This window comes from Cyanistes caeruleus, chromosome 1 (assembly GCF_971803275.1).
Source record: "Cyanistes caeruleus chromosome 1, bCyaCae1.hap1.1, whole genome shotgun sequence".
NCBI classification, from domain to species: Eukaryota; Metazoa; Chordata; class Aves; order Passeriformes; family Paridae; genus Cyanistes; species Cyanistes caeruleus.
The window spans coordinates 144501913-144519045 of record NC_141701.1 but is presented as its reverse complement, the minus strand read 5'-3'; the positions used below and the strand labels follow the sequence as shown (position 1 = coordinate 144519045).

Below are 17133 nucleotides of genomic sequence, written 5' to 3'. Positions count from 1 at the left end.
GAAATTAACATCAAAATGGCACTGACTGAGTTAAGACACCTTCTTCACAACCTGTGTAATACTCACATAGCACAAAATAGAAATACATTTAACTGGAAACCTGCAGTTCTGTATTTACAATGAAACTGGGTGAAGGTTCTTTTGCATTCCATACCATATAAAGACTCCATACTGGCAGCATCGTTGTCTATGAGTGCTGAAGCCACCCATACGATTCCAAGGATAAGCAGTGCAAGAAGAATGAGCATTACAAGGGTTTCCAAAATCCGTGCTCTGATGCCCTATGAGCAGAAGAGGGGAGAGAGAGTAAAAAAACACAGCCAAGAAGTTTGAATCGGGTACTTTCAAACGTTTTTAAAACTATGAATAAATAGCAGATCCTTCTTCCTAAATACATACTCACATTTTATCATGTAGACAAAAGCACAACATGTAATGCACATTTAAAAGGTAGTGCATAAAAAAAGGAAGTACTTATGGCTTTATAGTGGCCCGATTGCATTTTTCCCCTTAAACCCATAGAAAAACGTTTTAAATTGCATATGCCTTACAGTTCTCATTAATCTCATTATTCCATAAAGTACTCTTTATACCACACGATTTTGTTCGAGCATTTTTAAAAGATGGATTACTTTTCTAGTACTTTCAGCAAAGAAAGTGGATTAGCAAATTTTTATCTATGATTCCAATCAAGGGAATGGAAAGCCAATTATGGCAAATAGCCAAATGGCCCGGCAAGCATTAAACCCCGTGCAGGTAGAATGCAGCAATTCCCTTAAAATCCCTCCGCAGCCGTCAGTCTGCGGAGCCCTCCAGCGCTCGGCTGCGGAACTGCCGCTCCCGGCTCCCGCGCGGGCACCGCTCCCACCGTGCCCCGGCCCCGCCGGGCGCGCACAGAGCGCGGAGCGGGCACAGAGCGGGCACAGAGCGGGCACAGAGCGCGGAGCGGGCACAGAGCGCGGAGCGGGCACAGAGCGGGCACAGAGCGCGGAGCGGGCACAGAGCGGGCACAGAGCGGGCACAGAGCGCGGAGCGGGCACAGAGCGGGCACAGAGCGGGCACAGAGCGCGGAGCGGGCACACAGCGGGCACACAGCGGGCACACAGCGGGCACACAGCGGGCACACAGCGCAGAGCGGGCACAGAGCGCGGAGCGGGCACAGAGCGCGGAGCGGGCACAGAGCGCGGAGCGGGCACAGAGTGCGCACACAGCGCAGAGCGGGCACAGAGCGGGTACAGAGCGGGCACAGAGCGGGCACAGAGCGGGCACAGAGCGGGCACACACCGCAGAGCGGGCGCGGAGCGGGCACAGAGCGGGCACACAGCGCACACAGAGCGGGCACACAGCACAGAGCGGGCACAGAGCGGGCACAGAGCGGGCACAGAGCGGGCACAGAGCGGACATACAGCGCACACACAGCGCACACACAGCGCACACAGCGGGCACACAGCGCACACAGAGCGCGCACGCAGCGCACACAGAGCGCGCACACAGCGCACACAGAGCGCGCACACAGCGGGCACACAGCACAGAGCGCGCACACAGCGCACAGCGCGCACACAGCGCGCACAGCGGGCACACAGCACAGAGCGCGCACACAGCGCACAGCGCGCACACAGCGCGCACAGCGGGCACACAGCACAGAGCGCGCACACAGCGCGCACACAGCGCAGAGCGCGCACACAGCGCACAGCGCGCACACAGCGGGCACACAGCATAGAACGCGCACACAGCGCAGAGCGCGCACACAGCGCAGAGCGCGCACACAGCGCGCACACAGAGCGCGCACACAGAGCGCGCACACAGAGCGCGCACACAGAGCGCGCACACAGAGCGCGCACACAGCGCAGAGCGCGCACACAGCGCACACAGAGCGCGCACACAGAGCGCGCACACAGAGCGCGCACACAGAGCGCGCACACAGAGCGCGCACACAGAGCGCGCACACAGCGCAGAGCGCGCACACAGCGCAGAGCGCGCACACAGCGCAGAGCGCGCACACAGCGCACACAGCGGGCACACAGCGCAGAGCGGCGCGCACCTTCAAAAGATCACGGACCGCGGCACCTGCTCCAGTCTGAAACTGGGACAACGCTCAGACAGCTGAGTGCTACATTCACAAACATATATACACCAACTGACACAAAATATCAGATTTACTTTTAACTGGTATCACTAATTTAAATAATTTTGAGCAATAGAGTGATTGGGATGTTTTCTTCAGGTATCCAGGCCATTAAGGAACCATCAGACTGATATTCAAATAACGTTTTTACTTTTATTTTTCTTTGTTTGCCAGTATACATCTCTACAAGCAAATCCAACTTGTTTCTCATACATGTTCACCCCAACTTAGGGATATTTTATTACAAAGACTACTTGGTGTAGTTAAAAGCAAAAAATCTGATTTGCATTATTATTATTATTTTCTATTTTTACCACATCTTCCCTCACTGCTTAACCAGGGGTCTCCTTAAGGGTAATATTTATACAAGATTTACTCTGAAAATTATGCTCTCAACATAATCACTGCCTCCAGCTATGAACGAGGACCCCAGGCATCCTAACCATAAGCACTGATCTCTTCTTGCTCACCAGTTCCTCTCCTCCCCCCCAGTCCTCTGCAGAACAGTAAGATTACCACTGACAATTCACTCCAGTCTACTCAGGGCAGAAAAATTTCTATATTGCACAGCACACACAGGCTATGATTTACACTCATTTAAATATAGTGAAATTATATTTTTAAGAACTTGGGTGAAGTGATAGAAATATTCTGTCATAGACATTAATGAATACTTGGTAATGGTTCAGGATAAAAAAAGAAATTAAGATACTTAAAGCCACATAGGTAAATACTTAATCTCAATTAGGCACCCATAAGACTGTGCCCTATGAAAACATTAATGTTCCAGGCACATTAGTTCATACTTACATACATTAGAGTACCTGCCAAATAGCTGCTATTTGAAAGGAATGAAAGGTACAGAATTCCCCCCCCACCCCCGTGCACATGGAGAAAACCTCTGGAGAATCACGGAATGACTGAGGTTGGCAAGGACCTCCAGAGGTCACCTGGTCCACTCCCTGCTCAGACAGGGACACCTAGAGCTGGCTGCCCAGGAATCTTTTGTGTACCTCCAAGCTTGGAGACTCCAAAACTTCCCTGGACATCCTCTGACTTCATTTTCAGTAAGACAAGCTGCCCCCTAGAGTACTTCTGTTTTAAGGCAGTCAAATTTTCATTTGACATTTACTTTCCCTTGGACAAATAATGCTGTGATCCTGATTAAGTTGGAGGAGTGAAAAAAAAAAAGTCACAAAATACACAAAATGTAATTAAGCTTGACATTATAAAATTAAGTGGACAATTGAAATGCATATTAAGGTGGTGGGCTTTCATACACTCAGTGCTGTACACTAAGAATCTTGCTATGACTTCTGGTTACATTTCTGTGCATGAGGAGAAATGGGTGGGAAAGAAATAAGTAGGAAAACATGGAAAAATATATTCCTTTTTAAAAAACCTTGTCTAACACAAATACAGATTAGAAAGACTATTTGCCACTCAAAGATTAGAAATTTTGAGTCTGTGACCAGGACACATTTTCATCAACGGAAACAGATGAAGCAATGGTTGGTTCTTCAAACACCCCCTGAAGATACCAGGGAAAAAAAAAAAAAGCCAAAACCAAGAATGACATGAACAGAGAGAAGAAGCACCCTCACTTCTGTACACACTGGGGTTATTCCTGCTTTCTGGGGACATGCAGAAAAGAGGAAAGGCTGTGTACACTAAGAAGGAGAAAAAGATAAACTGGAACACAAAGAGCAAAATTATAAAAATAATGCAAGCTAAAAAGAAAGGCAAAAGGGTTGAAAAGAGTCTGATCTTTGCTCTTCAATTCATACAGAATCACTGGGTTGGAGAGACCTTCAAGATGATCAAGTCCAACCCAGCCCTGACACCTCAACTAGACAATGGCACAAAGTGCCACATCCAGTCTTTTTTAAACACATCCAGGGATGGTGACTCCAGCACCTCCCCGGGTAAACCATTCCAATACTTTATCACCCTTTCTGTAGAAAAACTTTTTCCTAATAAATGCAATACAATTAATACACAAATTTCTCTGCATGTCAGTAAAGGAAACTGACATGCCCCCAAAATGGACTCGGGATCAATGGTTAGGAAGCAAGAACATCCGCCAGTTTGAAGGAAGATAGTACTTCTCTTTCTCAACAGTGATTTTGGTTAAAGTAGCTCTCCACTTTAAAGTCTTTTTCTATAAAGGTATCTAGAATAAAACATCAACTGTCATTGCACTACAAGTCCATAACAACATCTCTGGTAACTGCTGAACAGGAACACAAAACACACCCAACACCTTACAAATTCTTCCAGCTGAGTTTCAGATTATCCATAAAGCAAAAGTCACTCCTGAAAGTCAATGCCCTGGGTGGTTCACTACTGTCCCTACGAAAAAATCTGACATCTTACAGGCTGACTGACACATTAAAGAAGTCTCTTGAGGAAGACAAAAAAAAAATATGATAAACAAAAACTTTTGGAAGCAAATTAATACAATCCAATAGAAACTGTAATTTAACTGCTTATCAAGAATACTGGGGAAAAGAACTGACAGATTATAGCCTCAAAACCCCCACCTTCTCTTTTTTTAAACTTCAAAGTTTCACAGCTTATGAGTCCACAGCTCACCTACACTTTCACTCACAGCATATTTTCAAAATCCGCCTAGTTTTTTAACATGAGCACTTAACCAAGTGAAGTATTTTATTAAAGGAAAGATATTTAAAACATCAATCCCAGCAGACTACAACTTGCCAGAAGCCCAGTAATATCTGTCATCTATCTGCACTAATGGGGGAAGTGAAAAAAAAAAGAGCATTTGAAGCTCTCAAGGCCTGCCTACAAATAAAAGCTGTCCTACAAACACATTCTAAGGATCTTGTGGTTTGTACAGCCTTGGAGATACCTGACTCTCAGACTTCTAATTTTTTAAAATTCAATTGTCAAGACATTCAGAAGTTTTTATAGCTTAATCCTGAGCTACTTACGCTGCCTGGAGCACCAGGCCTAAGGGTGTATGTTTCCAGAAAAGCCTAATTTTAGCAGGAAAGGTTTTAATTATTTTAGAAGTGTTCTGACAAATTTTTAATTGCTACTCTGGAAAGCATCATCAAAATCTTACCATGTTTCTTTTCTATTATGATTAACACAGATAAGTCATCCCAGATGACAAATAGCCAAAAGATATTAAAAAAACAGCACATGGCCAAAAAACGTAATTCTTCATCTGAAAAACCCAATGAAGTACAAATGGCAACAACAGTCCTGAAGGGATAACAGATGTCATACAAGCAACTCAGCATAATTACCAAGGAAACCACTTCTCCTCTGCAGTACATTTGTGTTGAGGGATGACTCTTATGCCACTTACAACACAGTAAGACCTTTCTTGCTATGTGTGTTCACACGTAGCACCTAGAGACTGGTTTTACTTTAGAAGATACCATGTGGTTATAGGTCCTTACAGCTTTCCAATAAGGGAAAGGAAAGCTTGATAATGGAGACCAAAGTGTTGGGGGTTTTTTTCCTCCATTTAAAATTCTGTAACTATTTTGAGTTACACAAATGTAACAACACAAAATGCTTTGCCATTAATCTGGCAACAGTAACAAATGAAGACCTTGCTCTGCACACTGGTTGTCCACCAGGTTTCAGGCCCCTCAAACAACCAGCAGCTGGCACAGGGATCTGTCCTGACTCACAGGGACAGCGCATAAAGCAAGAAACCTCCTGCCTGCTCCTCCGTGTGTAAACACTGAAAGTTTAAAAAGAAACCTCTGACAACTGCCATTCTAGCAATGCTAAAGTAGGACATGCACCATATTCCAGGAAAGACACTGTGGAAGGTAATGCTATCTTCCGAGCAGTGGCACAACCCCAGGCCAGAAAATCACAAGTTGCTATTTTTTGGGAAAGAATTATTAAATAAATGAAAGCAATCGAGCCATTTGTTGCCAATTTTTTGCTCTGCCAGTGATGAGAAACACAAATACTATTCTTCAGAAATTTAAGCATAGCTTTTAATGCTGTCTAATGCTGTATAGATTTTAACATATATGTAGAGATATTTACTAAGAGTTCTTTTGTTTTAATGCAATGAATGATTAGAAAAGAAAACCTTTCAGTATGTTATCATCTCTTTTTGTAAGATGCAAAATTCCTGGTAAAGTGAACGAACTACAACCCCATCCTTCCCTTAAGAAAAGGTATTTCTTTCTTGGAACACTACCTGGCTATAGAGATTTTGATGGATATATTATTAGCTCCTATAAAATAGACATTTTTGGAGCTACATTGCCAATGCAGGACATGGAATGGCTTTTATTAATTTCACATTTTAATCCAGCTGCAAAAAAAGATAATAAAACACCCTACCATCAATGCAATAAAAATTACATGTTACACACAAAACCAGAGAGTGCTAACTAAGTTTCTATGGTGCTGAATATGTGAACACAGTTCTGCTTGGACATCTTGACCTCTTGCAAGGCAGGTAAACATCACTTTTTACACCGTGCCCTGACCCATGGGGAAGGCCTGGGAAACATTTCTGCAATCATGGCACATTTAAAGTACACATGACGCCCTTTGTTCTCACGTGACAGAAAAGAGTCTTAGTAACCTCCAGATTTGTTCAGTGAGGGGCTGAGAGCAACAAACACACATGATAACATCTGCAGGAGAAATGGAGGCACTAAAAAAGGGAGAATTACACAGGGTATAAGGTTGGGGATGTTATATATTAACCCCAATTACATTTTTAGCATGTGACACCCCGTCTTCTCAATTTGTTAGCATTGGTGAAGAGATGAGTGTCCAGTATTTCATCCATTTCTACAGTTTGACACCAGACTTGGAGCAATCCTTGCTGTGACCTATTCAAGGCAGTCGACGAACAAGTTTTTAATAAGTAAAAGAGAACAATTTTGCATGAGGCAACATTAAACATATACTACATTTAGCACACTGGTATTTATTCAAGGGGTCATTGCCTCATGAGACTAGAAAAATTATTAAATCAAAAATAGATGCTGTAGTTTTATGAACACAGTTTATTTTTAAAATGTAGCTTCAAATGACTCAGAACCCTAATGAAGCAAGCTAAGAAAATTTTAGTCAAGAAGTAATATATTCAGGCATCAGATTCAAGTAAGTAGGGAAAAAAAAGCCCTGACATTTCCTTGGCCATATAAGAATCAAATACTTCAGGCTATAACTAGCACTGACTGTGTCTTCTTCCACACCACCTCCTCCCTCACAGAATCTTCATAGCCTATTGGGATTTAAGGATTTAAATGAGCACTTTTCATCACAAGTATATTTTAAAGTTTATATTTATTTTCCATGCAACACAACCATGAAAAATTCAGTCATAAAACATTCCCAGCAACATTCAGTTGATTTTTCTGTTAGTATCTTTTGTCAAATGGTTTCACAGTTGTTACCATGCTGTCAATGGAGCAAGAGTAGGCCGCCAAAATACTGAACTGTATCAAACTTAACAGCCACACAGTATAAAAAACAAAGTCCATAAAATTCTGAAAATTCAAAAAATGGAAAGTTTTGTTGGAAAGAAAAATAATTTTTTTTCTTTGGGTAATGGCAAAAGACATGTAACAATAAGCATTAGAGTTACGCCTGCCAAGCTGGAAGTGGAGGACCAAAATCCCTCAAAAGCAGATCTCAAGGAAAAGACGTCTTTACTAAACAGCCTGGTGAGGAGGCCATCTGTTCAGGACACAGTACACCTACCAGAGTGACTACAACTCTATGCTCCCTTCTTCAGTGTCCCAGAGGAGCATCCAAACCACAATGTTATAGCATAATTTGGGGTCCACACCCACAAACGTTCCTGTTGACACCACTGCACACAAATAACTCAGTGAAATAACCTAAGGACCAAGATAGACTCCCTGCCAACTTGAGTCCTCATGATCAGGATAAACAGTTCTTTCTTACCTTTTTCCCTATGATTTATTTAGTTATCCAATGCAAGATGGACTCCAGCGAGAATGATTAAGGTGGGATTCATTTATTGCCTAGCAGTTAAGGCACTGTTTCAAATACGTGGAGGGAAATTACTCAAGCAAAGAGCAGACCCATGGCTCTTCCTCATTAGGCACCATTCTTGTAAATTTAACAAAGAAATAGTACATTAGAAGTATTATTCCTTACAAATTTTCTATCAGAATACATACAAGAATACAGAATGCATACCAATTTCTAAAAATGAGGAAAAGCTAGACACAATTGCAGCCAAAATGCAAGCACACACTAACTGGAATAAAACAATCACAGTCTATAACTGTCAGATGCACACAAAAACTACCCTGCTGCAGCTTGCCCTAAAAAGGATGGATCCAGATCTGTGGACATCCAACCCAAACCTTCTGGGGAAAAGAGAAATGAGAAATGAAAAGATAATCAGAGTAAAATGGTAACTGTCCCAGTGTTACCCCTTCCCCCCACAGGTTTGCTCTGTTGTTCCATTCACTAGCCCAGCTCTCACTAATTAGCTCTCAGATGATCCACTCCCTCCACCTACCAGGTTTCCCAGACTTTCCAATGCCACCTGCAACAACAACATGGGAGTTGTGGGATTTCTGATACTATGAGTTTCCCTCTAATAATTTACTTTTGGATCAGAAAGAACCTTTCCTGCTAGACTGGCCTGATAGGAAGATAAATAGATGTTTTCCAACTTCTTTGTAGCTTGGCAGAGCATTAAGATAAGCAACAGTATAAAGAAAGACTTGGAATTTGTGATTGTGTTTCTGGCAGAATGAAACCCTGAAGACAGTTACCAAAAGCAAATGACATGTACAAGCACACAGGTCACTTTTAAAGTTACAAAATAAGTAAAGAAAACAAAAGTCAAGTCTATTACCAATTATATGAATAATCTCAAGAAGAAAGCACACTTCTAGGAACTGGTGAAAGTACCAGAATGCTGGAAGTTCCTATTAGTAAGCTGGGAAACTCTTGAAAAGGCTTTAAAAAAAATTTTTTAAAAAATGGACAGGGATGGAAGAAAATCTTTGGTTCTCCCTCCTTTGTAAATAAAATTGTCTGCCTCACAAATTTTCACCATGTTCACTATTCACAGATGTGTAAGCTCCTTCCTTGTCAGTTCAGAATAAGCGATTCCTAATATAGAGCAATCCATAATGTGAAGTAATTTAGTAATACTAAATAAGTGATATAGACTACAGATCTAAATATCACATAGTTATCAGTATCAAAAACTCACTGCTTTCAGAGAAGGAAAAAAAAGTGCTATCTCCCTAGTAAAGTTTCATTTAATAAATAAAAACCCATTAGAAAAACATGTTTATTGTTTTTCTACGATTAAGACAATTCTATTAAACCTTTCCACTATCAATATCAAGTTCTATGGAAATTTTCTTCTTCTTGAATTAAAATTACAATTATAGTCAAACTGTAAGTATTTTTCAATTCTATTATAAAGCAACAAAAGTGCATAAATAGATTAAAATAGAGACAAAGTTTTGCTTGTTCTGAGTGGTCACTACTTGATGTTAATGGAGACTCAAATGAAGACACTGAGTAATGTGGAAATATTTAAATATTCAAATCCTAAGATAGTCCCCATGCATAAACCATCCATTTCTATAAAACAAATCACATTCTCCAAATAAAACTAACAGCAAATCAATTTAATGTTTTTCACCATTTATTGAAATAAATTGAAAAAACCACACTGAGATGGGAAGATGCTCACATTGCCTCTTGAAGCCTCTTAACTCAGACATGCCACATTCTTAGATGCATATGCCTGTTTCCATTGACTAAGAAAGGGATTTGAATCACAGCCATTTCAGGGATTTTGCATGTCTGAATACTTCCTTCCCAAAGAATGGCAAATTTTTGCATGAAATATTTCAGTTTTAAATTAAATTGTTACTTAGAATTCTATTATAAACTGATGAAAAAAAATACATCTCAGGGTTTTTAGATACACAGCTATCATCTACCACAGACAGAAGGGTCTATAGAGGGCATTAAGAATGCCCCATCCAAACAAAAATTAAAAGCTACTTATTTCTGCCTAAAAATGTCTTAGGAAGAAAAAAATATTTCAGAAGACAGTGCTTCAGTTTACACCAGTGACAAACTCAGATTCAAGCTTAGCACTGGTAGCTGTACCATCTGCACACTTTACAAGTAGTAGTATTTAACATGCTTAACATGTTTTAACATTTTTGCTCATGCAAAAAACTCTTTAAGCTATCCTAAAAACAAATAGAAAGTGTAAAAAACAAAAAAACAACAACAAAAAAAAACACTCAATTTATCCACTGAGCAGCAGAGGAAAATATTCTCCCTCTTACTCCATTTGCAGGCTTCCAGCTACATGTTAAGGCTCTTAGTAGAAACTGTGGAAATTCTACAAAGCATAAGCATGCTACATTCAGCACAAATGTGCAAGTTCAGGGCAACGTAGGCGTGGGGAAAGCACAAAAGTTCAGCAATGCAGCCCATTCCTGGCTGGGGTGAGGTGGAATAACTAACGCTCCAGTGCTAGCTTCCAAAACTGAGTAGTTTTACAGATGCCTCTACCTACTCATAATGTGTCACCTCACAGTTTCTCACAGCATGCTAGAGAAGTCACTCAGAAAACTACATTTCAAACTAACACCATCTTCTTTGTGTAGTATTTTTACCCAAATATTGCTAACAACACTCAGTTCACCTTGTTACTCTATCAATTTCCATAGCTCAAATACATTAAAACACTGCAAGAATACAAACTAAACTGACACATTTTGATTCGCTATCTACATTACAGAATTGGTCACAAAAAGTAATTATAACCTCAGCTCCATACACAGCTGCAGAAAGGCTGAACCCCTGCTCAGATAACGAAGTGGCAGTGACGCAGCCAGTGCAGAAAAGCTGTACCAAATAAACTTCACCATCAGCTCATCTCCTGGTAGCCTACCTTTTTGTACCTTACACTGAGGCCTCTATAAACAAAGTACCCTCTAATTTATGGAAGCAACCAACTGACATTTAACTACTTCAATGAAACGGAGCACAGATCACATCTCATCACATCTTGATCCAATGTGTGCAGCAACCAACATTCCTTTATTTCCCCCTCAGCTGTCCCCAGATACAGACCTGTTACTTATATTCAACAAACCACAGATCTCCTCCTTATGGTAATATAAAAAAGGCAGATTTTTGTATATAATGTCCCCAACAGACTTAAGCAAGAAGTCATATAAAAACCTGATAAAATACTTGATACATCTACAAAACCAAATTCACATTAAGCCATTATTCCTCATCTGGCAAGTTTCTCTCTCCTAGCCACCGATTCTTGAATTTCTTTTCATCTCGCTCTCATTGAAACATGGTTGGCCTAAAGCTGACAAATAGATGGATGTTATTTACCTGTCCAGTGCAGCCTTTGATCCTAAATGTCTAAATACAGACATTTAAGCCAAAAATAATTATGTGTTCTGTAGTAAAGATTTTAAAATTTAAAAAAATAATACAACCAGGATTCCCAACCTCTTTTGACTTACCTGTAGTAATTCTCATGCTCTTACAGTCATTGTGAAAGGACAGCAGGCATCACTACAAACGGATTACTTAGACAATTTTAATTTCACACTAATCTACAGTAGAGTTACAGATTCCAGTCAGATTCACAAAAGCAGGCCAAACACTCACCAAACCCTAATTTGCTAAAATATATACCTTTAGGGTAAGAATATTTTTCCCCCTTTGCAGAAGTGCACATGAAGGACTCAGTAGTATAAAGCTGTAATTTTAACATGTCTCCAGAGTTTAGTTCAACACTTGTCAATGTTACATGCTAAAAAGTTATACTAAACCTTCTCATCTTCCCTTTCCAGCCATTTTATAAACTCCTCTCAAAGTTAGTATTTTCTGAGGCTATCCTCCACATTACAAATTACAAACACATTCTACATTTAGACATGTACAAGCTGTTTCTGAGACTTTGGTGGAAGCAGCAACCACACAAAGGTTCAGGATAGACACCATTCTTAATGGAAGATTTACAGTTAAATACAGTCCCTAACTCTGAACCTTACACCCCACAGATTATGTTATGGCTTTGTATAACTGTCAGCTAAGCATATTTTCATTTTAATTAAGAGAAGGAAAAACTATGATCAAGCTATTTGCCAAATCAAAATTCCAGAATCATCAGGATCTGCTTCTAAACAACAAACTCTAATAAATTTTAGGTGGTGTCATTTTAAAGGACTCCAGTTTAAAAACTGGACTTTATATCTGAACATAACATGTTAGTTTATGTCAAAAATACAAACCCAAACAGCTGCGTTTGATGTGACTGATTAAACAACTTTTGTCTCTGGTATTACTAATGGAATGAATAAATGGGTTGTAAGATAATGTACAATAATTCAGTTGCATACTAGTAAACATTCCATAGAGATCAGAGCACTAAAGTCTCAGTTCATGCTAAATGATTTTATAGACAAATAAATATGAGCTTAAATGCCAAATAAACATCCACTGTTAACAGGGCACCTCAAGACTATTTGGTGAGCCATATACATAGTGGCCTGTGGGTATTGCAGTCAGGGCTAGAAGTAAGCATAAAGCACAGTCAAATGCTGTTTGCAAACAGTGTTCAAGGTTCTTGAACTCTCCAAATCCATTTTACAGAAAAATCAAGGTAATTAGCAATCATTTCATATTGGAAAAGATTGCCAAGCCACTTATTTGCCAGTATTTTGAAATATAGGAAATATTTCTTCCCGAAGTGAAAAAGTTTCTAAAGGTAAATACTTCAAAGCTAACTTAGAACATACTTCCTACGTTATCATGACACACTGTAATATGTCTTTTACAGTAGTCTACATCTATAGTTGTACCAGAGTTCTACTGGAACAAACAGCAAAGCTGGGAGTACATATTTTCTATAAGAAAGATACAGAAATTAGAATTTTCATACCCACAAGAAATAAAAAAGCAGCCGGTTCACTTTTCACTGTATTTATTACTGTGTTTAGTTACTTGGAATTGGCAAATACAATGCACTGCAACACAATACATCAGAAAGTTGAACTTAGTTCAGTCCTATTTCATAGTGCAATGGCTAGGAAAAGTCATTGCTATTAATAAGGTAAATCAAAATACTGAGGAGGAGATGGAAGATATACACACTATGGCTATTCAGCAAGCTAACAACAGAGTACAGCAAAAAAAGCAGCTTCAAAATTGTTAATAATAGTATTTTTGCAAAGCTTCAACTTTCACCCTCTCCTCAAATAAGTAATTTTACTTACAAAATGTATTTTTAAAAGAGATTAAGGGAATAAATCTGCCTTTAAAAGCAGAAACCCCTGGTTTTCACTATTTTGTGAGGAACCTACACACCCCATGTTTTACTTACATGTATTAAGCTGCAGTTACTAAAATAGTTAGGGCTTTGCAACCACAATAGCCAAATCTTTATACAGTAGCAAGCACAACACAACCACCGGCCCTGCTCACCTGCCTTCAGCATATGAATAAACTGCTACATTTTTAAGTGGTGGTTTAATTAAAATAAACTGAGAATTTGGGAAGAGCCATCAAGGAAAGGCAAGCAGATGGAGAGACTAGCTGACACATAACAATAGCTGGTGAAATATTACTCTTATTTTCTGTAATAAACACTAAGATCAAAACATTACGCAAGTTAAATTTCCTTGAAAGGTTCCCAGCAGGAGTTTTCCTTCTTGTTTGTGCAGTACACGATTTCCTCTCACCCACAAAAAACATACCAAGAATGTGCATGTGCCACTAACACTAAGCAGCACTTCCTTAATCACTCATTTCCAACAATTTATGGATGATCAGTGGCAAAAACGAGCAAAAATAATGAAAGCATGCAATGAAAGCTCATTGAGACAAACCGGCTTGGACTTCCTACTCATTTCTGTGTCTCTTTAAGATGGGGGTCTGATACAAATTAGCCACTGGGGAAAAAAGTCATCTGGTCATAAAATACAGTACAGGGTCACTTTTATGTAAGTTTGCCAAAAGGGACATAAACCAGGACAATTTCAAACTGTGACACAGGATAGAAGTATATTAAAAAAATCTTTGTTCCTCCTCCATTGTGCTGTCATGTTGCTCAGCTTTATAGACATTCTGAGCACCAGCTCTGGCCTCTTCGCTTCCACCTGGTCTACCTAATTAATTAAGCAAGGAAGTTACCTCAAATTTTTGTACTATTTGTTTTTATTATCATGCACTTCCTTTGATGTCCCAGGAGTTAACCTCTTAATCCACAGACTCTGTGTGTTGTGTTCTGAACATTTTGGGATGTCTGGATAATTTGGATAATTGGTCAGGATGTTGCTGTCGCTCATGTTAAACTTTATGCTATGACTACAAGTTCAAAGATCAGTATTAAGGTAATATACTTCATAAAGCCTTTTTAAAACTCTACATTTGTGATTATGCAATACCTAGTTTTTCCAGTTTCTCACAGTAGTAAATTGTAGTATTTGTATTTTCATACCAGGAAATTACTCCAAAACGTCCTTCTCTGTCAACTTCAAATAAATACAAATTTCCATTGAAGTTACATCAAGAGAAAGGTCATATTTTAAAGGTCAAGAAAAGGTATAGCAATTATCTCCTTGAAAATGTTTGCCTCCTTCACACAGCAGCACACATGTAATTTCTGTGCAGTCTGTTACCACGCATGGAAACATCAGCACTGTGACCTACTCAGCTGCAAACAGCACAATTTTTATTTTTTGGAGAGAATGATAAAGAGTGAGGTTAATTCTGACATTAAGAAACACTGTTGACAACTTTGTTTCATAACTACAATCTGAGCAGATCAGTGACAAGGAGCTAAAAGATAATCTAAACAAGAAATGTAACTATGCACAGTCTCTACAAAGAAAGACAGGAAGAACAGAGAAAAATGTAAAGCAGTTTTTGATACTGATGCAAGTGATTAAAGTGATATTAGGTACACCAAGAGCTCCGTTAACAGCAGTGGCCAAGTTGCAAGGTATTACGATTGGAAGTCTTGAAAAATCCAATTCACATGTGCACACAAAAATACATGTGTGCATACATAATGGCAGATACACAAAGACATACATATATAAAGATACGTATATTATACACCTCCAGAATCGGCTGGATTATCATTATTATTATTATCCTGACATCAGAATTGTTTAAGTGCTATTCAATGGAAACAACCAAGAGCAAAGAGCAGCATTTAAGCTCTTTAGAAGGGCATGATCAGCCCCCTCAGGCCCAAAATATCCTTTCTGAATTCACACAGTGGATTTCATGAAAAACTAGCAAATAATCAGTCTGAATTTCAGTGCAGCACTGGACATTCATGTCCAGTGACTCATTTCCCTATTTCTCTCCTCTGCACAATTTGCAAGCCCTTGGTTGTTTTAAACTGCTGCCCTGGGGAAGCCAAGTGAGTCTCTAAAAGGCCATGTGCCGTTTAGAAAGTACACCAGCAGCCAGGGAAAAGGGCCATAGGAAACTGGAAGATGGTTAATCAAACCTGTTGTGATTCAGAACAGTTAAAGTAGCAACGCTGCCATTCAGGAACATGGAATGAAAAGTCATACAAAGCTCACAACAGTAATTTGTGAGCTATCTGAAATATCAGAGCATGAAAAAAAGAAAAAAAAAATCACATTACATTCAATACATAAAATAAACTTCTATAGCACAGTCTGTGGTAAACAAATGGATGCCTAAAATCCTCAGGAGTCAGACCCATAGTGATGATAATGACTAAATTTACTATTGCTATTTAATCTGAACAAAGACATCCATTAAGAAATAAAAAAATAATTTCAATTTCAGGAATGAACCTCTTTTAATTATGCATTTTTAGAAGTTTTATTAAAGTCCAACAAGTAATTCATATATGAAGACCTCCAAATAGACATCTTCACTGCACACACCTACGTCCCAAGTGACCCATTTAGTCATTATGATGAAGGTAATTCAATGACAAAATGACCTACATAAAAGCTTCCACTGGAACAGTCTCTTTATCCAAATTTTAATTTGAACTGGATATCTAGAATCAACTGCTTTCCCAACTCCCAACTGGAAGATTAAAGATCCATGCCAAACCTCTTTACTGAATGTCTTCACATTTACAGTAGATCATTCTTCTCTTAAATGCTACAAGTTTTGCCAAATGTATGAAATGTTCTTTTAAATTGAGATCACTAAAATCTGATTTTTCCAGTGCACAGTAATAGCATTTGACCAATGTTTTATCTCTCTGGTCCATTAGTTGATTTGATGAATGACAAAATATGACTTTTTAAAAAAACCTACAAAAATTAATTTGTTCAAATTCTAAAATTCTACAAAGTAATCATGGTCTCAAAATCTTCTTGGAAAAGAGGTGAGAAACATGACAAAAATCTACAGGAAGTAAAAATTTATGGGAAATACTCTTCCTTTGCAGATGGTAGAACTGAAAACCTTACATGCAATCATGAATTTGATTAATCACAAATTTTCCCAGATTCTAATCACCCAATTATGTGATGTAATTCTTTAAAACATATATAGCAATTATTACAAGCAGAATCCTTTTTCTACACCAGCATCTGAAAAGAACAGCACATTCAATTTTAACTATCACCTTAGTCCTGAAGTGCTATCTGCCACTTAATTTCCAAAAAAACAATCAAAGACAAGGTATGGTCACATTACAACATCCAACAATTTCTGAATGTTGACCAGCAGCTTTAAGGCTCACTCCAAACCAGCAAAACAATTCGATCCATTTTGGATAATTTTAAACAGAGCAGTGAGGTAGAACAGATACTGCATAAAGGCCTAGAGTATTTGTACCAGGAATCACACTTGGCTTCTAGGATGTTCCAAAAACATCCAGAACTCAAAGTAAAAAAAAAAAAAAAAAAAAGAAAAAGAAAAACCCCCCAAAATTTCCTCCCTTTCAGTATGTGGGTTTCGATACCAAAATCTGATTCCATCTGCCCCCATGACAAAGCTAA

General features: G+C 39.2%; 1 protein-coding gene across 2 annotated transcripts in view; it reads right to left on the bottom strand.

Annotated features, from left to right (window-relative positions):
• LMBR1 (limb development membrane protein 1) overlaps nucleotides 1–17133 on the bottom strand; it is a 68931-nt gene that overhangs the window by 26046 nt on the left and 25752 nt on the right. For both annotated transcript variants that reach the window (XM_086865282.1, XM_086865292.1), the window contains one exon: nucleotides 155–281. In XM_086865282.1, coding sequence (XP_086721408.1) covers nucleotides 155–281 — 127 coding nt within the window. The remainder of the gene's footprint in view (nucleotides 1–154; nucleotides 282–17133) is intronic.